Source organism: Poecilia formosa, unplaced genomic scaffold (assembly GCF_000485575.1).
Source record: "Poecilia formosa unplaced genomic scaffold, Poecilia_formosa-5.1.2 Scaffold53, whole genome shotgun sequence".
In the NCBI taxonomy this organism is placed as follows: Eukaryota; Metazoa; Chordata; class Actinopteri; order Cyprinodontiformes; family Poeciliidae; genus Poecilia; species Poecilia formosa.
The window spans coordinates 172,094-193,261 of NW_006799992.1; the positions used below are offsets into that span (position 1 = coordinate 172,094).

The 21,168-nt window shown below is 36.7% G+C and overlaps 3 protein-coding genes across 5 annotated transcripts in view; all 3 read left to right on the plus strand.

Moving 5' to 3' along the window:
• The window catches only part of LOC103138573 (structural maintenance of chromosomes protein 6), a 15,009-nt gene extending 2,783 nt beyond the window's left edge, over nt 1-12,226 (plus strand). For both annotated transcript variants that reach the window (XM_007552816.2, XM_016671967.1), the window contains 23 exons: nt 1,275-1,411; nt 1,503-1,564; nt 1,699-1,779; nt 1,938-2,039; nt 2,426-2,545; nt 2,668-2,766; nt 2,989-3,135; nt 3,575-3,663; nt 3,754-3,918; nt 4,227-4,405; nt 4,523-4,724; nt 5,534-5,648; nt 5,880-6,040; nt 6,267-6,402; nt 6,598-6,678; nt 6,777-6,947; nt 7,406-7,543; nt 8,143-8,288; nt 8,422-8,547; nt 8,740-8,845; nt 10,060-10,212; nt 10,824-10,921; nt 11,130-12,226. In XM_007552816.2, the coding sequence (XP_007552878.1) occupies nt 1,275-1,411; nt 1,503-1,564; nt 1,699-1,779; nt 1,938-2,039; nt 2,426-2,545; nt 2,668-2,766; nt 2,989-3,135; nt 3,575-3,663; nt 3,754-3,918; nt 4,227-4,405; nt 4,523-4,724; nt 5,534-5,648; nt 5,880-6,040; nt 6,267-6,402; nt 6,598-6,678; nt 6,777-6,947; nt 7,406-7,543; nt 8,143-8,288; nt 8,422-8,547; nt 8,740-8,845; nt 10,060-10,212; nt 10,824-10,921; nt 11,130-11,217 (2,902 nt within the window). In that variant the 3' untranslated portion in view covers nt 11,218-12,226. The remainder of the gene's footprint in view (nt 1-1,274; nt 1,412-1,502; nt 1,565-1,698; nt 1,780-1,937; nt 2,040-2,425; nt 2,546-2,667; nt 2,767-2,988; nt 3,136-3,574; nt 3,664-3,753; nt 3,919-4,226; nt 4,406-4,522; nt 4,725-5,533; nt 5,649-5,879; nt 6,041-6,266; nt 6,403-6,597; nt 6,679-6,776; nt 6,948-7,405; nt 7,544-8,142; nt 8,289-8,421; nt 8,548-8,739; nt 8,846-10,059; nt 10,213-10,823; nt 10,922-11,129) is intronic.
• A 1,133-nt stretch (nt 12,227-13,359) lies between these two features.
• LOC103138574 (uncharacterized protein C1orf115) lies at nt 13,360-15,331 on the plus strand. Its single transcript, XM_007552817.2, is given in 3 exon segments — nt 13,360-13,461; nt 13,464-13,735; nt 14,741-15,331. Coding segments are annotated over 3 exon segments (510 nt in total). The 5' UTR covers nt 13,360-13,361; the 3' UTR covers nt 14,879-15,331.
• Nucleotides 15,332-16,341: 1,010 nt separating this feature from the next.
• Nucleotides 16,342-20,946, plus strand: tmem18 (transmembrane protein 18). Of its 2 annotated transcripts, none has more exons than XM_007552821.1 (5): nt 16,342-16,522; nt 16,641-16,758; nt 20,176-20,230; nt 20,334-20,427; nt 20,557-20,946. In XM_007552821.1, the coding sequence occupies exons 1-5, from the start codon at nt 16,430-16,432 to the stop codon at nt 20,653-20,655; spliced, it is 459 nt and encodes a 152-aa protein (XP_007552883.1). In that variant the 5' UTR covers nt 16,342-16,429; the 3' UTR covers nt 20,656-20,946. The 2 variants fall into 2 exon arrangements, with proteins under 2 accessions (XP_007552883.1, XP_007552882.1); XM_007552820.2 differs by lacking the exons at nt 16,342-16,522; nt 16,641-16,758 and adding exons at nt 17,971-18,137; nt 18,256-18,373.
• The last annotated feature ends 222 nt before the right edge of the window (nt 20,947-21,168 follow it).

Genomic DNA, 21,168 nt, shown 5'->3' on the forward strand with positions numbered 1-21,168 from the left:
CCTGGTAACCTGCTGGAGTGGCTGGCATCATTGACTCTAAATTATCAGAGTCCATTAGCATTTGGTGGCTTCAGGAGACTGAGCAACGTGGTTTCAAGGTCCTGTGACGTCACCACCTTCACTCACGTCTTTGTTTTGTCTGAATGTTGCCATCTGCCCTAATGTGTCCTTTCCTCTTTTTTATTTTATTTTATTTAGTCTACTTGTTATAAACTGTAGAGTACTCCTTATTTAACCCAGTCTATTTTACTGATATTACTAATTGGTCTATTAGTAATATCAGAAATTGTGGAGAACACACTATTTAGATCATACAGACTCACTTTTAACCCAGAAAATGAATTAGATTACATTAGTCACTCTTTAGTCGATTTTATCAGAAAAAATAGAGTACTCAATATTTAGATGCAGCGACCAGAAGCCCAGAGGACACTTTTGGATCAACATTGTTAGACTATTTTTCAGACTCCTGTTCTCCCAACCCAGAAATGGAATTAGACCAGACGAGACTTAGCAACCCTGATAGGAGCACCTAGTTTACATACTTCAGATCAACATTAGATTCTTTTTCTTTTTTTGCTCTTTCCTTTGGTTTGTTGTTTTGATTGTATTTCCTTTTAATTCTTGTAAAGCACTTTGTATTGCCTTGTTGCTGAAAATGTGCTATATAAATAAAATTACCTTTATCTTTACCTTTGACCATTCCCTCTTGCTCAGTCTCCTGAAGCCACGAAATGCTAATGGACTCTGATAATTTAGAGTCAATGATGCCAGGCACTCCAGCAGGTTACCAGGGCCTTTGTAACCACATATTATTCCACTTTGTTTCATACCAGATCCACTAGGAGTGTTAAAATAATTAAAAATATGCCTCAGGTATTTTTGTTTCTTTTATTTGTTTGCTTGTTAGAGATTTTAATGACTGCTATAACTGATTTTGTTTAAAAACAATTGCATAAATTGTTTCTGCCAGTTTTAAATTAAAGATTGAATTGTTATAAAAAACTCTTCAGTATGACCTAGATAAAGGTATTATCTAAAAAAAAAAAACGTAATTTAATATTTTGCTATTATTCTGAGTTGGAATTTTATTGTCTTTTCTAAAGTCCTGTCTAATTAGAGGTTCTTTATCTTTTATCGGGTTTTCAAAGTCAGATTTTTGTTTACTTGCTTTACAAACCACATAAGCCAGTATGAAATTTTAAACTTAAAAGCAATTTTGAATTCTAAAAATTACTCAAGAAATTTTCAAATGCTTTATTCTTTTTGATCAGTTCTGCTGATGTGTCAATAACCCTGCGTAACAAAGGGAGAGATGCTTACAAGCTCGACGTGTATGGCCCGGCCATCACCATAGACCTACGAATAACACGGGAAGGGCTGAGAACCTATAAACTGAAGAGTAACGGAGGTAAACACTTGAGGGGTTTTTAGATTCCTCTGTTTTTGGATTTGCAGGGAAAATCTAATCATTGAAAGCCGTTCTTTTTATCCTCTGATAGGTCAGGTTATCTCTACCAAAAAAGAAGAGCTCATTTCCATCTTGGACAATTTCAACATTCAGGTAAGTTGGACATCTAAATACGTCAGAATGTTGGCACCAAAAGGTGTACTTTTCCACCCAGATGAGGTTGTATAACTAATGGTCCTGTGTTACAGCAAAATCTGTGATCATTATTTTTTGCTTTTCTTTTCTAGGTTAACAATCCTGTGTCAGTTCTCACACAGGAAATGAGCAAATACTTCCTGCACTCTAAAGGAGAAGGAGACAAGTATAAGGTCTGTTTAGAGTAGTTAATATTCTATCTTAGTTAGTAGTCTGTCTTGACACAGCGTTAGTTGTAAATCTTGGCCTCAATTTTGTTGTCATTTGGATCTAGCTGTTTTCTTTTTCTGCAAGTAAAATCAAATGTACATGTGTTTTTTTTTCCTTACAGTTTTTCATGAAGGCTACACAACTAGAGCAGATGAGGGAGGACTTTATTTATATCAAAGCCACCAAGCAAGTCACAGAGGAGAAAGTCGAGCAGCATGGAGAAGTATGGCTCGATTTCACCTACAAGTTTTTATTTATTAGAACTTTTTATTAGTAATATGTCAAATTCTTTTACTGTATTTTTTAGGTTTTGGTATATTTTTTTGTATCTTAAGTTTAGTTTTAACTTAATTTTTTTTTTGACTAAGTGAGATAAATATTGTCCACAGTTATTTATTATGATCTTAAGTCATATTAATGGATTTACTGGGCCATGAGCTAATTCATTTCATTGCCAAGGATCTTCAGAAATTCATGAAAAAAATTAATATAATTTTTACCTCTTTAAATTAAAGTGTAACAAAACATTAAACACTTTGTACAGTCTTATAACAGTATTGTTATTAGAATTATTATTATTATTACTGATATCATTTGTTTTGTTTTCAGTGTTTGAAAGACTTGAAGCGTAAATACCTTGAAAAAGAGGACCGGTACAAGAGCTTAGCTTCACTTGGGGAAATGCACACCAAACTGGAAGAATTGCAGAAACAAATGGCTTGGTCCTTGGTCAGTGATTTTCTTCTTTCTTTCTTTTTTTTCAATATATATAGAATTTTTTGTGTAAGTAGCATGAATCTTACTCTATGTAGGATTTGTATTTAGTAAACCCAGTGACTTGAATCTTTCAGGTGACTGAAATGGAAAGAGAGCTGGAACCAGTAAAGGAGAAGTTACAGGCAGACAAACGTTCCACAGAGAAATATGATGAAAAGGTTGATGAATGGAAGGTAGGATATGTCTTTTGTTTTTTTTTAAAACAGTATTTAAATGTCAGTCAACGGTAAAAAAAAAAAAAAATCTCCTGAACCTTTTTTTCCGCTTTATTTTGGGTCTTAATGATGACCTGTTGGACCTTTTGCTCATTTTACTTAAATCAATAATTTAGTCTTTAAATGTAATAGTTATTGACTCCAACCTTCTTGTCTTTTGTAACGTGTATGTTTTTACAGAATAAGGTTGAGCAGTCTGAGAAAAAGTACAAGCAAATTCAGGAACAGCTGGAGGGAATCACTCAGCAAGTCCAGGAGCTGCAGCCTAAATGTGCTGAGCTTAAGGCTGAAGCCCAGAAACGCAACAGCCTTCTCAAGTCCTGCGAGGTCAGAGTCTGAGCATTGTTTTACACACACTTTTGTGTTTTCTGTTTTCACTGGTGCTCAGCTCCAGATGGTACAAATCTGTTACAGAAGCAAAGAAAGTAGATCTATCAGCATCAACTCATGATAAACTATTTCTCTACTATATGTTTGTGCATTTTCTTCCCACAGTTGCCTTTTGCTACAAAACAAAATTCAAGACTGACTCTTATTACCCAAGTTTCTTCAAAGATTTGTTGTAGATTCTGATCGTGTGGGCAGGAAGGATCTCCTGTAGCTGTTTGTGTTACAGCGGTTCAGAAGAAAGAGCTGTTACAGCATTTTTACAAAACACTGTTTATTTGGCCAATCCAGCTCATTAGGAAGTAATTAGGAATTACATGTTTATTTAATTTTTTTATTTTGATGCAGGGAAGTCATCCTGTTTTTTTCCTCTCTTCAGCTCACTGTCCATAGGTGTAGAACTAACCTCAGGGACCTGGAAAAAGACAAAGCCCAGCTGACTTCACGTATAAAGGATCTGACTCTGAGGTGTGAGCGTTGCTTACAGTCTTCTTTATAAACCTTATGACTGGTGGGTTTATTTTTTTCTCCTTTCTGATCACCTTTTAATTTCTGTAGCATCAGCCAAACAACCGGAGCAGAGAGCCAGGCGAGGGCAGAACGCATGGCGCAGATTCAAGCCGAGCAGGAAAACCTCGATCTTCACATTTCCACTCTAGGTCAACAGATTGACCTGTTTCAACATGCCAGCAACCGTGCCAAAGAAGAACAAGGCAAGATGAAGTATGTAAACGGAAAAAGACATTATTTATGCTATTCTTTCTGGATATTATATAGTAAAGGTTTTAGTAGAACTAAAAATTGACATTTTCATGTCAATGTTTCAGGTCAGGCTGATATATGTAAATACAATCAACAAGATTCACCCATCTAATGGGTGAATCTTGTTCACCCATTAGATGCTAATAGATAAACGAACTCCAATTTTCAACACATTTACTTCTTTTGGGGTGAAATAAATTCTGTTGGATATGTTTGTTTCACAGTCTAAAACTTTATCATGTCAAATCAATTGTTCTTTACCTTTCCAGAATGGAGTATAATGGGCTCAAGAAATCCATCGAAGCAAACAAAAGAAAACTACAGACCATGAAGAGCAGTCGCTCAAATCGACTTCGGCGTTTTGGAGAACATATGCCTGCATTGCTTAGTGCTATTGAGGAAGCTAACAGCAAAGGCCACTTCAGACACAAACCTCGAGGACCTCTGGGTAGAATTTGGTTTCTCGTTTTCAGTGGCTTGTCTTGATTGTTAAAGTCAGAAAACAAGCATAATGGCTAGAGAAAGCCTGCTTTACCCTTACTTACTTATTTATTCCACTCTGCAGGTTACCTTATAGGTCTGAAGGATCCAGAGCTGGCATTGGCTGTGGAAGTATGTCTTAAATACCTGCTTATGGCCTTCACATGTGACAACTATGATGATGAAAAGGTTCTAAAGAGCCTCATGGCTAAAGTGTACAGATCTGGTCAAAGGCCAACCATCATCACCAGTCAATTCCTCCACCATGTCCATGATACAAGAAGAAGGTGAATACATTTCATTCCAGACTCATTCGTTTATTCTTCCTCTTTATAAATATGGTGCTTTCAAGCCACATTAATTGTGATGCTCTATGGCAAAAAAGCTATTTGTTTAGATGTATTTTAACTGTTTGGGAAGATGAGGTCGCTTGTCTATCAGCTGTGATATAGCCAAGCATACAGGTCCAGCCAAATAAATTACAGAATCATGAAAAGGTTTTTATGTAATTCAAATCAAAAAAAGAAACTCATTATTGCATAAATTATTTACAGACACATTTTTTTGTTTCTGTTAATGATTAAGGCTTATAACTGATCTTATAAAAAAGATGTCTTGTAATTAATACAAGATATGTCTCGTGTTAATTATTGACGTGTACTCTTCAGTGATGTAGTTATTGTTATACGCATGGTTTGTTGCGTTAGTTTCTTGGTTCTTGGTTTTGTCTTTTCCTGCAAGTGTAGAAGCAGACTTCTAAGGTTTTATCTTATGTAACTTTTCTTTCTCTCCTCTACTCTTATCTGTGATCCCGTTTAAACTTTTCCTCCACCTTTCTATCTATTTTTCCCTTTCTTTGTTCTGTCTCTATGTCCAGTTCATTTGAAATAAGCCCAAAGGAATGTATAATATATATTTTTTAGTATTATATATACTATAAAGTGGAGCATTATAGCAAAAAACTGTAATCCTCCACTTGTGAAAGTAAATCTGTTGGACTTCACACTGGCACAATTCTGCCACAATTCCAGACAGGACTTGTTAAAAAAGAAAAGTTGACGATTTTATTGACCTAACTTCGGTTTATTTTGTTTAGGGCTGTGAATCATCCCCAGTATCCCTCTGTGCTTCAAGCTCTGGACATTGAAGACCCCATTGTGGCCAACTGCCTCATTGATCAAAAAAACATTGAGAGCATTCTTCTTATTAAGGTGAGAAGTCTTTCGTCCAGAGTGAATGTCCTACTGTCTTCACTGCGTGTTCAGACAGCTTTAGTTAGACTTGGATAAGTCCAACTGAACCAAACATCAGCTGTGTGTCCTTTTATATAAAAGATTATCTGTAAGAAGGTTTTGGCATTTTTCCCTTAAAACTTAAACGTGTCAACAAAACGGTAAGTGTTGTTTTTTTCTTATTTGCATTCGTTTTGTGTGTGTTGTCAGAATCGCACAGAGGCTCGAAGAATAATGCAGGGCAAGAATCCTCCAGCTAACTGCATCCAAGCCTTCTCTAAGGATGGTGACCAGATCTTCACTAACCGTAATTACTCTTCTGATCAGACCAGACCAAACTACCTCTCAGGGGATGTTGAGGAAGAAATCAGGTGAGTTTCTTATATGCTCTCTAAGCATGCTTCTTTTTTTTTTTCGTACAACATAAACACTACATATTTACCTAAATGTGAAAATAAAAAAATCAAAGCAGTAACAAATTGACTCCAGTTATTCAGAGTTTTATCTATACCTTTTTTATCTAAAAGACTGTGCTTTACCATTCTTATACCCTCTTTCTTTTTCTTTCCCTTTCCTGTTTTCTGTTTTTCCCATCAGGCATTTACAGAGAGAACTGGAAAACCAGGCAGGTCAGGAAGCTCGTTTCCAGCAACAAATGAGAAAGTTGGATGAAGACATCAAACACAATGAGGGACTTCTAAGAAAAGTGCTCATGGAGCAAAAGACTACCAAAGTAAATAATTTTCCAAATATTTTTTTCATTATTGTATTCTTCTAATTATTTGCAGAACAATATGAATGGCTTTTAATATAGAGTAATTAAAATAGCCACAATTGTTATGAATAAATTCCGGTATTAAATTTTAAAAATATATTTCTACTTCAAGCTGTATCTAATTTAATGCCTCACTTTGCTTATTTATTTTAGGATAAGGCCACAAAGCTCCAGCTTGAGTTGACAGACCTAAAGAACGTAGAAGAGCCTCAGTCAGAGGACCTCAGGCCACTGGTAGGAACAGATCACGTTCCTGCCTTCACACATACATACGAGCCTGCAGCTGTGTTGCAGGCTCGTAGTGTTAAACTGTTATATTTTGACTGTCTCAGGAGGAAGAGCTTCAGGAGATTGTTGCAAAGATTTCATCCAAGCGTGCCGAGTACGAGGAAGCTAAAACCAAAATGGCCAACCTGAAGGCAGATTATGACAAGGCAGACCAGGAATACAAGCAGCACAAAGAGAACATAAGCACCATCACGGAGGAGGCTGATTCAGTCAAGGTAATGATTCTGGGTGGAGGCAGACAAAAATGACTTAAGGGGTCTTCAAAAATTACCTGCATATCCTTTTAATGTGGTTTTTGCGGTGGGTAATTCCAAATATTTTAGTTTTAAATTTACATATGTAATGTATCTTTACTACATGTTTATTATTCACAACAGTAAACTTTGAGCTTCTTTCAAGATGAAGTAACGTGTGAAAACTTTATTTTCAGATATACTCCACAGGTTTTTTTTTTTTGCTTTTTTTTTTTGCTCCACCAGCCTAAGTTAGCTGTTGGAACAGAGACCCTACTGTTCATGCGATGTCTCAGAAAATGCATATTCTGAGTCGTTGTTTTGCATATGAAAATATCATCATTTAAATATCAGCTGTATGACTTTGTGACCTGGCGCGGTCAGCCAATTCATTCATGTTGTCTCTCACTTTATTTACGCTGCTTCTTGTTCTACTGCAGGACGAGCTGAGTAAAACTGACCAGGAGGTGATGAAGTGCAAACATCACAAGAAACACTACGATGACAAGCGCAGTGCCCATCTCCGCAACATTCACACTCTCGAAGCTCAACTTAAAAACAAGGAGGCAAACCTTGCGGTACGCGAGATTGTCAGTGTATGGTTATCGATTGTTAACAAGTGGCTGCGAGACAACTGGGTGTCCAGATGGTTTAAAGCAAAAAATAAAATTAAATGGTTTCAACTACAGTTAGTTTAGACACAGGGATAAAAGCTAAGCAATGTTTTAAATGTTGTACTACTTTTTTTTTTCCTTTTTTTTTTTAAACTGAAAATCTTAAGTATTATTGTTTAAAAAAAAAAAAAAAAAAAACGACACAGACATCCCTGAACTACTCCAAGCCCGATATCCAATACCGCTGCTGCATGTATGAAACGTTCTGTTACCGTCATTGTAAACCAGTTGCACACATAAAGACTATATGCTGTATATAGTCTTTAGATCACATATAAAGACAAATTAAATACAGGATTAGTCTGATGACTTGACCCCTTAGCTACAGCTTACGTTGTTTTCCTCAGATGAGCATTTCTTGTTGCTCATATTAACCTCTCGTTTCTGTTTCTCCTTTGTTTTCATGCTTTGCAAACTGGTTGTCTTGGCGACACTCCACACGCCACAGCTTTTTTTTTCAGTTTTTTTTTTTTTTTGTAACAGCTGCCTTTTTCTCAACTTAGGCCTCCGTCGCTAAGGCCTCTGAGATTTGTCCAGAACGCCTTGAAGTCCGTCGAACTGCCAAAAGCATTGACAGTGAAATTAATCGTCTCAAAGTCAAGATCTCAACTCAGCAGGAACAGCAAGGGGACCGCGAGGAGATTGTGAGGTAATAGCTTCATGTTTTACAATTTGGGAACCATTGCAGTGTACAATTTCCACTTTTACTTGACAGAATGCAGTTCTGACAACACACCAAAATACTAGTCCTCCTAATTTTGTTTTTACACTCTTTTGACAAGGCAATATCATGAGGCTTTAGAGAGCTACAAGAATATGTCTCAGCAAATGAGGAGCCTGAACAGCTTCATCAGAAGTCTGGATACCGTCATGAACTACAGGCTCCAGGTTTACGCTGATCTCAGAAAGTAAGTCACGACGACGCCTTTGTTCATTTAGCAGTGATGCACCACACTTAGTGCATCACTGCACTAGGAGCATTTTCTTTGTATTTCCAAAAGAAAAATATTAATTAGCTTTTGTTTTAGATACTCTTATTTTTCCTCTGGAAGCTTTTTTTTTTTTTTAATTATTTACGATTGTTCATTTTTCCACATTAGGTTCCTCTCAGCCCGTTGTAAATACTACTTTAATAGTATGCTTGCTCAGAGAGGCTATAGTGGAAGCATGACGTTTGACCACAAGAATGAGACCTTGACCATCTCGGTAAGCAGCTTTCGTTTGTTCGCTTCAGCCTCAAGTTGGTATTCAGAAAGAGATGCACCAAGAGATTGGCGCTGCTCGTTAGGCTCATGAATCTTTTTCACTGTTTTTTCAAGGATCAGCATCAGAGATATTAGGGAACCACTGGTGTCAACTATGTTCTAACTTTGCTTTTGTCTTAAAACATTTTTAAAACCCCCTTTTTTTTTCTCAGAAATTTTCCTCACACAGAAGTAGAATGAGATTGCCTCTGATCTTTATAAGTATAGCTCAAAACATGAGAATATCTAAAAATGCACAAAATATCAGAATGAAACTAATATGTTGCATAAATTTATTACAGGTTGAAATATTTCAAGTCTTTACTTCTAGTAAATTAGAAGCCATAATCTTACTGAATGCATGAATTACTACATTGATGTTACAATGAGGTGATTAACCTGTGGTTCTGCTGAGGAGCGGTGAAAGTTAGTGACGGTTTTTATTATCTGATCATTAGCATAATCCACAACAAATGGACATAATCCACAACAAACTCTGATGTATTTCACTCTGCGTTCAATGAAGTGATGAGTTTCAGATTCTGATTCAGATTTAAGCTCGGTTCAGCAGGAACGACCACAAATTTGACTCTGTGGGAGTCGCCATTGCTAAGGCAGATGGAAAATTAACGGAACAAGTTGCTCTGGTCCCATTCCCTTCCCATGACATCTGTGGACCTGACCTAAAGCGCTACTAAGCAAACAAACAGGCTCTTGCTGTTTGTTAGTCTTTTCTTTGGATTGGCCGTACTGAAAGGAAATTTTGTTGTGCTTCTGTACAATGACAATAAATGCATTCTGATTCTGAAAAAAGTGACAAAAGGATCAAATGCAGACACAATTATTTTGATCTTTTTTACTTGTAAGTACTATGAACTTTCATAGCAGAAAGACTAGAAAATTGTAGGTGCTAATCCAATATCCTGGTTGATATACCTACATTTAATTATAAGCATATATATTTTTAGCATTTTCTTTTGTTTGTTTCAGTTGTGAAGTCTAACTACAGTTAACACAATACGTTTTTGACAGTTTTGGCCACTGCTTTTTACAAATTAAGTCACTAATTCTAAAACACTTTCTTGATCCCAAAGGGAAATTCAATAAATAAAATGACCTCAGGCAAGGAATTTTCTGTACGAACCTGACATAGTCGATTTTTTTTTTTTTTCTTAGGTACAGCCAGGCCAAGGAAACAAAGCGGATTTGAATGACATGCGATCTCTGTCTGGAGGCGAGCGCTCCTTCTCCACCGTTTGTTTTGTCCTCTCTCTCTGGGCAATCACAGAGTCGCCTTTTCGCTGCCTTGACGAATTTGATGTTTACATGGTAATGTCATACGGTTTTATTGACATTTGTGTGTTTGTATGTCATTTATGTGTCATGAGGACAAGGGGAGGGCAACATGAACTATATCTACTTTTTCATGTGTTAGGCCCAACATAAAAGACGCCCGATATGTCTAAAAGTTCAGAACATAGCTGGCTAACAAAGTTTACTTTGTATCATTTAGTAATTATAGATCTGATCAAACAGACATCACATGTGTGGTTCATCCCTCCTTACATTTCATCCATTTACTGTCTGGCTTTTTCTGGTGCAGAATTATAGTGCATGTCTCACGTCGATGACATTAAAGTCGGATAAATTGCAACGTGACTTCTCAGTCTGCAGACGCTTTGAAAACTATTGAGTGTGTTTGATTTAGTACCACATGGAAGTGAGACAAATCTGACCTTTTTTGGGGGGGCAGGGGGGTGAGATGATTGGCCGTGCATAATGCAAAATGTTTCTTTTAATATAATAAAAAAAGTCATCATTATGATTATTAAAATAAATTATTAGCCAATTTATCTCTAACTTACCAGAATTTGCAGCATAACTTGATCTAGGATGGAAAAAAAAATGAACTTGACTCTGTTCCTCTTTTGCTCTTTTAGGACATGGTGAACAGGAGGATATCAATGGACATGATGCTGAAAGTAGCTGCCAGTCAGCGCTACAGACAGTTCATTTTCCTCACGCCCCAGAACATGAGGTAACCATCGGAACCATTTCTGTGTATGCAACGCAAATCAATTCCACCCACACCTTTCGACTTGTCTTACTTTCTCGTGTCTTAAATGGTGTTTGGCAGAACCGCTTAACTGAAATGACACTACTTTAAGAACTTTGTCTGATTCTTTTAAAAGTACTAAGCAACTTAAAATCTTGTCAATATTTTTGTTGCTTTCTTTCCTGCTCAGTTCTCTTCCGGTGAGCAAAACCATCCGTATCCTCCGCCTAAAGGACCCTGACCGAGGGCAGAACAACTTTCGCAGTGAAGACCAGTAATACTCTCCATTGCAATGTTGAATTTGGTAATGTAATGTAACATGTTCAATTCGTAAAATGATAATAATAAACAAAACAAAAAATAGCTGCATTACTTATAAATGAGACATAGCCGCTAAAGAGTCTATTTTCATAAATATGGCCACACAATGCTGCTTGCAGCTTTAAAGTCGAGGTTATGATCAATGCAACTGCTTGAACCAGAACAAGTTACAGCTTCAGTTTCTGGAGCCCAGTGGCATCTAGTGGTGAAATACTGACACCACAAAAAACAAAAAATATATAAATTGCCTGTTTATATTTCTAAAGTAAAGTTTGTTTGTTTTTTCTGTAATAGTATACAGTTTTTCAGTTTTGCCCCTTAAGATCTCATTTGTTTCATGTAAAAGCTATTGTATAAAGGATTGTTTGATAAAAAAAAAAATGGCAAAATTGATTTAAGATGTATACAATGTTGCACAGTTTTCTTATGTTGGCTACGTAAGAAATAAGGTCTGAAATGCAAACTGTTTGAAAAGTTAACTTTTAAGCTTTTAATGTTAATTACTAATTTGTATTTTACTTGTAATTATTTAAAGACGATTTTGGTGGGATTTTGAATGTGTCGATACGACACAAATGCCTACACGTCTAAATTAATTGAATTTTTTCACCTTTTCACTTTAAAAATTGTACAGGTTTTGCAGCAGAGAGAAGTTTTGTAGTTTTTAGGTTTTTCAACGTGACTTTCAACATGTCCTTGTACTTTCTGCTCAAGTACGCTTCTCTTACGGCTGCTGTTAAAAGTGAATGATAAACGTTTACGTTATAGCATAAAATAAAAATTGCTGCTAGTTTTGTATCATTTTGCCATCAGTTGTTAAAAAGGTTGGTCACATTTCAGATTTGTAAAATCTCATATTTGTAGCATTTTCTTCAGGCTCATTTCTATTCAGTGGATGCATAATTTATCTCAGGTTAAATATTTTTGAAGACACAAAACAATAAAGTTTATAAACTGTTCTGCAAATGTGTATTGGTGTTTTTGCCCCCTCCCTTTGGAATACTTCTGACAGGAAGAAATACAGAGATGCAAAACTCAGGTAGAAAAATTTCTTTACAGGATAACTTTTTATGATGCCGTTTGTCAAAAGCCAGAGACCAGAACTTAACTTTTTGGCCCCAAGCGAAAAATGCCGTGTTTAAAAACAAACGACACATTCGTCTGTACACACTTGTTACCTGTGGTGAAATGTCATGATTGTGTCATGCAGTCCATTTCTTCAGAATGAAGGGGAAACTGGTCAGCGTAGGTGGGAAAATGAAGAGAGCTAAACAACAATAATGGAAGAAAACCAGAGATTTTAAAATACTTTAGACTTGTGAGGCGTTTTACCTTAAATAAGGACAATATTACAGGTAGAGCAATAATGGAATAGTCTAAGGTCAATCGTTTTCTATTTCTTAGCTGTCTTTTACACAAAATCCCCAAGTTGTATTTTGAGCAAAAAATTATGTTGAGAAATGTTCTGTTGAAATGAACATAACCCATTTTAAGTTAGCAACCATAAGAAATGCTAAAATGGGCCATAGTTTTTGACACATCAAAACATATTCATGTTCAAATGGCCTAGGCAAAGTCCAGACCTAAATCTCATTGTGAATCTGTAGCAAGACTTGGGAAATAAAAGTCTTCACAGACCCTGAAGTTTAAGGGAAATGAATATTCTTGAAAGACACTGAATGCACATATAGAGCAATCAAGACCCTCTTGTGTACAAGACCAGAGATGTTGGGGGGGGGGTGATGCAAACCAGTATATTGTTTTTGGATTATTAATATAAACATTTATTAGTTTACTTAAAGGACTCGCATACATTTTTCTTCTGCTGTTAATGGTTTTATTGAAAGCTGTAAAAAATAATTTATTGGTTTTGAATTTATTTTTAGGCAGGTTTAGGAAAAATGCACTAGCCTAATTACGTATATCAATATTAACTCAGCCTTAAGTCTGGTTGCTACGCTGTATGCTTCAGAATAACGGTCACTTTGATTAAAACGTTGCACTTGACGCTCTTTCGAGGTCAGCCTTGTGATGAGGAGAATGGATTTGCACCTTTAAGGGCTGTGTGCCACCCCACTCCCCAACCCCCAACACCACTGGAATGCATTTCAGCCTGATGCACGTAACACTAGTTGACAACATAGCTGACCTCTCAGAGGAAACTGGTGCTTCTCCTTACATCTCCCAAATTTGCAACCAGGAGACAACATGAAGCCCAAATCCTTTCCATCCCGACTGTTTGACAGGAATTCAGCAGGAGTGTCAGGTGAAAGGAGGAATAGTTGTGCAGCAAAATATCAACGGCATGTTGACTCTGTGGATCAACCACCCTCTGATGACAGCAGTCCAAACGAGAAAGCCAAAAAAGACCTAAACTTTGCCTTTCTGCCAGAGCGCTATGAACCACTGATAGATGACGAGGCTAAAGAAGAGAAGAAAAAGAGGAAGAAAGAAAACTACAAGAAAGTAAAAAAGGTATGTATTGTGTATTTTAGCTCAACTAAAACTGACTGTTACTGTTTAGATATAGCGACAAAAAGGAGTGTGCAGCACACTTTTGAGTTTTAAGTATTTCCATACACAACTGCTAAATTTCGTCTGATGTATTTCGATTATGATTCTTTCACGTCAGATGATATATTAAAAATGGTCAGATGTCTTTGTAGTTTAATAAACCTATTTACAAATTTTGCCCTCATAACCCTGTGGACATAAAGTCAAATAAGTAAAAGAAGAAAATAAAATATAAATATCGAAATATTTTATTTATAATGTATTTTATATCTTTAAATTTCAAAGGACAAAAACAAATTAAGCAATTGCAATGAATAAAAATAATCAAATAAATGAATAAATAAAAAAATCCTATATAGCCACAGCAATCAGATGCTACAATAACTCTGAAGAACCTTGCATGAGTTATATTTGCCAAAGTGACCTCATTCTGAAAAATAAGAGTTGTACTTGCTAAGCACAGGTAATATACAAGATTAAAGTTAAGAAACTGACTTAATCTTTGGCAAAAAATATACTTCTCATTGTGAGATCCAGATCAGGCCTCATTGACGGAGATTTGATAGCTACGGTGTATTTATGTAGCTATCAAATCTACATAAATTTGATAGCTACATATCCAAACTGAAGCTTGTCTGCTTAAAATTTATAGTTCCCTGTTCAGCTCCAGTAGGATAGTTATACTCAGTTCATCCTGTTTCTGCTGCAGCCGGTCAGCCCTTTCCTGTCCAGGATGTGCGAGACAATGGAGTTCTTAGGACGTTTTGTCGTGATGTTGCAGTCAGGACGAAAACGAGCTTCTCTTCCTGCTGCTGTTATTGTGCCACAAAGGAATATATATATACATCCTTGAAAACTAAGTCTTGTCCTTTTATTATTTTAACCTATTTGTCTGGTAGGGCTAAATTAATGGTGACACCCTTGTGTTGAAAATCAACTTTTTGACGATTTTTCTTCTATATCCAGAATGTTGGGAAGGCACTTCGCACCACCTGGAAGTGTCTGATGCTCGGCCTGTACAACTTCGCCCTCGCCTACTCCACTCCCATCGCAGCGGCAGCAACTTTTGTTCCGGATTTTCACCCCAGCAGAGACAGGACATGAGCTACGGTGCAAGGATGCCGCCTTTGGAATTTGTTGTAAATAGTTGTAACCTTGGGACCTTGACCAAACTCTATGTTTTTCATATTCTTGTATTTTTAAAAAAATATATATGTTTTTTTATGTCTTTTTCCCCCCACCCCCACAATTTTGTTGTTTCCATATGTTTAATCAAGTCTCCTGCTGCAGGATAGCAGTAGCAGGTTATGTATTTTTGTGGATATAGATATTTAGAAACTGGAAAAGTTGAACAAAAAATTAACAGTATGTTGTACTGGAACAGGTAGGAAGTGAGAATGCATGTTTTCTTTTCAACAGTCTTATATAACTTCATACACCTGACCAAAGATACCATATATGGAAAAGAGCAATAGCACATTTTAGCAATTTTTTTATGCAATTTGTGCCCTAGAATTGCATTAATACACAATTGTTTTAGGTAGTAAGTCTAGAGCAGTGTTTCTCAACCCTGGTCCTCACCGCCCCCCTGCTCTGCATGTTTTAGATGTGCCTCTATTCCAGAACAGCTGATTCAAATGATTGCATGACCATCAAGTACTGCAGAAGCCTGTTAATCACCCAGAGATACAATTCAGGTGTGTGGCAGAAGGGAAATACCTAAAGCATGCAGGACAGGGGGGCGCTGAGGACCAGGGTTGAGAAACACTGGTCTAGAGGGTGCAATAAGTTCACATGCTGGGAAATCTCATAGAAGATGTGAAGTTTAGCAAAGTTGATGATGAAGAAGAAGAAGAAGAAGAAGAAGTCCTGTATTTTTATAGTTCAAGAGAAACCTTAGGAGGAGCTCTGAAGTCAGTTGTGGCAAAGAGGAGCAGGACATGCATGAAAGTGATTAGAAGCATATCTACCTTTAATGACATGCACAAGGACAGTGAAACAGTGGTGAGATATGTGGTAGGAGTTATAAATTCAAAGTCTGAGAGGTATTACATCAGCGATCATGTCTGAAGGATGAGGTTCTATGAATGATGTCAGAAACTTTTATTGTGCTCTGTAGTGACAACTGTGGTTTGCTTTAGAAAAAGGGAGCCCAGCTCCAGAGCCATTACTATCAGCTGATGGAAGGAAAGAAAATATTTTTTATTGTGCACTCTAAACTAAATGTGTTTTTATGTTACATGTTGAAAACTTATCTTTTGTTGTTAATATAGATTTTAAGACCAAGTCAGATTTTGTGTAGTAAAAGACAAACCTGTCTCTTGGTCGTACGTGGTGCTTAGCTGCACTATACATTGTATATTAAAACTGATTTTAAAATATTTTGCTTAACTTTCGTCTTTTATTATTTTACCTTTTTAATCATTTTGCAGCTGTGTAACAATATATTTTTCTGATTTTCACGGTTTAAACATTTTAAGAACTTTTGTGAAACATAATTAAGACAAAAAAAAGACACTTTTGAAGACGTATTCACGTTTACACTTTGAAGGAAGCTGATTGGCTGTCTGGCTGTGACCTCATCCGCTTCATTCGCATTTCCGTTTTCTTTTACCTTTAGCTAAGCTATACGCTTAGCTTTGTCGTTTTTTAAAGATGACAGAACAAAAACCAGAGAATATTAGCTCCATACCCATCGACGGATTCAGTAATTTAAGAATAACGTCGATATGGACGTTTCTAATGTCGGTACGTTTTAATTTTCTTTTGCCAAAATGGCTTGACTAACTAGCTAATCGAGGTGTTAGCCATCTCTGCCTGACTAAAAACAATGATTTATTACAATGCACATTTTGTGTGTTTACAGGTGCAGTGGTCGGAACCATGGCTAATTGGGCTCATAGTATTTCATGTTGTGTGTTTGTTCCTGACTGTGGTAACCTGCAGGTTTTACAGAGCTCAGATCTGCCACTTCCTGGTCATTGGTACGTGTTCTGCAACGTCCCATCAGTATCTAGATCAGTTTCTGGGAAAACTACCGATTGTACATTTGTGTCATCTGAAGCAGAAAAAGCCTATGTCCTTAATAGAGTAATGGCTGATAGATTAAATACAAAAGTAACAAAATGCTGGAAATGAGCAAGTTATTGGCTTCGAAGAATACTCAGGAAAAGTAAACAGGAGGCGCCATAGCAGCNCGCCCCCCTGCTCTGCATGTTTTAGATGTGCCTCTATTCCAGAACAGCTGATTCAAATGATTGCATGACCATCAAGTACTGCAGAAGCCTGTTAATCACCCAGATATACAATTCAGGTGTGTGGCAGAAGGGAAATACCTAAAGCATGCAGGACAGGGGGGCGCTGAGGACCAGGGTTGAGAAACACTGGTCTAGAGGGTGCAATAAGTTCACATGCTGGGAAATCTCATAGAAGATGTGAAGTTTAGCAAAGTTGATGATGAAGAAGAAGAAGAAGAAGAAGAAGTCCTGTATTTTTATAGTTCAAGAGAAACCTTAGGAGGAGCTCTGAAGTCAGTTGTGGCAAAGAGGAGCAGGACATGCATGAAAGTGATTAGAAGCATATCTACCTTTAATGACATGCACAAGGACAGTGAAACAGTGGTGAGATATGTGGTAGGAGTTATAAATTCAAAGTCTGAGAGGTATTACATCAGCGATCATGTCTGAAGGATGAGGTTCTATGAATGATGTCAGAAACTTTTATTGTGCTCTGTAGTGACAACTGTGGTTTGCTTTAGAAAAAGGGAGCCCAGCTCCAGAGCCATTACTATCAGCTGATGGAAGGAAAGAAAATATTTTTTATTGTGCACTCTAAACTAAATGTGTTTTTATGTTACATGTTGAAAACTTATCTTTTGTTGTTAATATAGATTTTAAGACCAAGTCAGATTTTGTGTAGTAAAAGACAAACCTGTCTCTTGGTCGTACGTGGTGCTTAGCTGCACTATACATTGTATATTAAAACTGATTTTAAAATATTTTGCTTAACTTTCGTCTTTTATTATTTTACCTTTTTAATCATTTTGCAGCTGTGTAACAATATATTTTTCTGATTTTCACGGTTTAAACATTTTAAGAACTTTTGTGAAACATAATTAAGACAAAAAAAAGACACTTTTGAAGACGTATTCACGTTTACACTTTGAAGGAAGCCGATTGGCTGTCTGGCTGTGACCTCATCCGCTTCATTCGCATTTCCGTTTTCTTTTACCTTTAGCTAAGCTATACGGTTAGCTTTGTCGTTTTTAAAGATGACAGAACAAAAACCAGAGAATATTAGCTCCATACCCATCGACGGATTCAGTAATTTAAGAATAACGTCGATATGGACGTTTCTAATGTCGGTACGTTTTAATTTTCTTTTGCCAAAATGGCTTGACTAACTAGCTAATCGAGGTGTTAGCCATCTCTGCCTGACTAAAAACAATGATTTATTACAATGCACATTTTGTGTGTTTACAGGTGCAGTGGTCGGAACCATGGCTAATTGGGCTCATAGTATTTCATGTTGTGTGTTTGTTCCTGACTGTGGTAACCTGCAGGTTTTACAGAGCTCAGATCTGCCACTTCCTGGTCATTGGTACGTGTTCTGCAACGTCCCATCAGTATCTAGATCAGTTTCTGGGAAAACTACCGATTGTACATTTGTGTCATCTGAAGCAGAAAAAGCCTATGTCCTTAATAGAGTAATGGCTGATAGATTAATACAAAAGTAACAAAATGCTGGAAATGAGCAAGTTATTGGCTTCGAAGAATACTCAGGAAAAGTAAACAGGAGGCGCCATAGCAGCGGTGTATTTCACACTTACTCCACATGAGAACATTATTTACAACTCTGAAGAATCCATATTGTTTTAGCTATCCCTTCTACTGGCCTACAACCTTATAAATATAGGATGTGATCAGATCATTGGAAGACAAAACATTAACTGTACAAGATTATATACGAGTAATCCGTCAGCAGCTGAACAATGCCACAATTTTAATACAACTTAATTTTAAGTGAATATGTCAAAATAGGAAAATGTTGGATAAAAACAGAAAAAAAACTTTGACTATTTAATTGTCATTGTCCAATGCTGACACACAGCATGCATTTATTTTATTCAGAAGCTTTACCCATCATTATAAGTAGTTAGAATAGTAAGATTAAAAAAAACCTGTTTTTGCTGCTAAGCAAGCAGTTGTAAAATCAAGACTTTTCAAACAGAGATTGCTTATTTTAATGCAACACATACACTAGAAAATTTTAAAACTTCTCCGTCTAAAAAACCCCCGAATGGAGCAACTGCCTACATAGAAATCCCTTCTCCTGAACGTGCATGTGCCGATAGTTTGAATTGCATTTAGTCATTAACTTTGCAGTAATTCCATAGCAAAAGCACAGATGCAGGAGCTTGGGGTCGTTAAGGGCCAGTTTTCTGCAACTTTTAGATGTGTCTCTGCTTCAACACACCTGAGTCAAATAATCAGGTCATCAGCAACACTCTGGAGAACCTGACTGCATACCGAGGAGTTAATCCAGCCATTTGGTTCACGTCCAGGAAATCATCTGGAAGGTGCAGAACACGGGCCTTTTAGGAATGGAGTTGAATCCCCCTGGTATGCCCTGTGAGCCAGCATGGTAATTTATGGCATGAGAATCGTATAACATGTGTTTAGTTCATGCGTCTAGGCGAGAGACTGAGTTAAAAACAGGAAAGCAGGGCCAAATGTATCGGATTTAGAAAGCGAACATGAAGTGTTTGGCAGCAACCGCTCGGCTGATGGCCTCCTGCAGGAAGGTGTCGCAGCTTCACCGAAACACTGAGCCAGGTGTAGATTCTACGAAGACAAAAAAAGAAAAAATAAAGGGCAAACATAATGTTAATGGCAAATTCATTATGAACTGTGGCACAGAAACTATTTAAATACATCATGTTTTTTTAAATATATGATCAATAAAAATTGCAATGTATATGTTTAAAACATTATGTGTTAAATTAGAAAAATAATATTGCTGTATTGATTTACATATTTACTGATGTGTTATCATTAAGTGTATTTACTTGTTTTCAATCGCTAAGAAAGTTTTAATGTGAAAAATGGTGAAGACTAGTTAATATCAATATAAAAGTACACCACACACATTGTAAAATACTTCAGTTTTGTTTATCATAAACCTTTTTAACCCTTCCATATCTTGCATCTATGTCTTGTTTACTGACTTTAAATCGTGACAGTTAATTGTCAAATAACCTGAGATATTTGGAGCCGTCAAACTAGAGCTAATTTTGAGGACAGGAAAGTGAAGAGATGTGACGATGTTGTGTTAGTGATATCATTAAGTGCCATCATTTGTTTATGTTTTAATAAATTAGTTAATGCAAGATCTCTCCACAGTTGGCCTGGTTTATAGTGCTGAATATCTGAATGAGCTGGCAGCGATGAACTGGAGGTAAGACCTAATATTTTTGTGCATTTGGGTATCTATTAATTGAAAAAAAAAAATGTCTACAAAAAATTGTTTATGTAAAGTTTTTCTTTTGCTCTTCTCTCAGGTCTTTTTCTAATTTCCAGTATTTTGACTCCAAGGGAATGTTCATATCACTGGTTTACTCAATTCCTCTCCTTCTCAATGCAGTCATCATCGTGGCAAGTTTTCAACTTTATTCTCCATCAACTTGTCACATCAAAACAAATATGTTAGAAATGTTCTCAGAAAGATTAAACCTCAGATCACGTGTCAAGTCGTTTCTTCTTCTTCTTCTTCCTCGCCGACAGATGGTGTGGGTTTACAGGACCTTTTCCACCATGACTGAACTCAAGACGCTTCAGCTGAAGCGAAGGGCCCGTCGAGAGAAGAGGGAGAAAAACGACTGATCCCTTTCCCCATGTCCGTACATGGCCTTCACCGGGAGAATTGAGAATCTCTCCCCTGCTAATCCTGAATTTTGGAAAAGGAAAACAGATTTGCTCTTGTGACTTTAAAAGGACTACTTTCTTTCAGGGTGGAAGTCTCCCTTATCCTTTTTTTTTTATTATTTCTTTTTTTTTTTTTAGCAGCGGAAGTTATTCAATGGGATTTATGTAGAACAAAGGTTATTATTGTTTTCTATTTTTATTGTCTCAAAGTGTGCTACAATGAAATATAAAGAACAGTTTTCTAAAGAACATGTTCCTTTTCATTCTTTAACAAAGCGAGTGAGAAAGGAGGCATGTGGGAATGTTTAAAGTCATCCAGTCCACATAGATTCTGAGGCAGCTTGCTGCTTCTTAAGATTTAGTGTATAATTAACTTCCTCTTTCTCTATGTGAGAGAGAGATTCCTTTCTTGACTTTGCAGATCTTCCAGGCACAAATCAACCCTGGATAGACTTTGATCACGCTCTGAAG

Coding starts and splice junctions, on each gene's coding strand:
- tmem18 (XM_007552821.1), top strand. CDS start 16,430: ATGACAGAACAAAAACCAGAGAATATTAGCTCCATACCCATCGACGGA. Junction 16,523..16,640: donor TATGGACGTTTCTAATGTCG/GTACGTTTTAAT, acceptor GTGTGTTTACAG/GTGCAGTGGTCGGAACCATG. Junction 16,759..20,175: donor CTGCCACTTCCTGGTCATTG/GTACGTGTTCTG, acceptor ATCTCTCCACAG/TTGGCCTGGTTTATAGTGCT.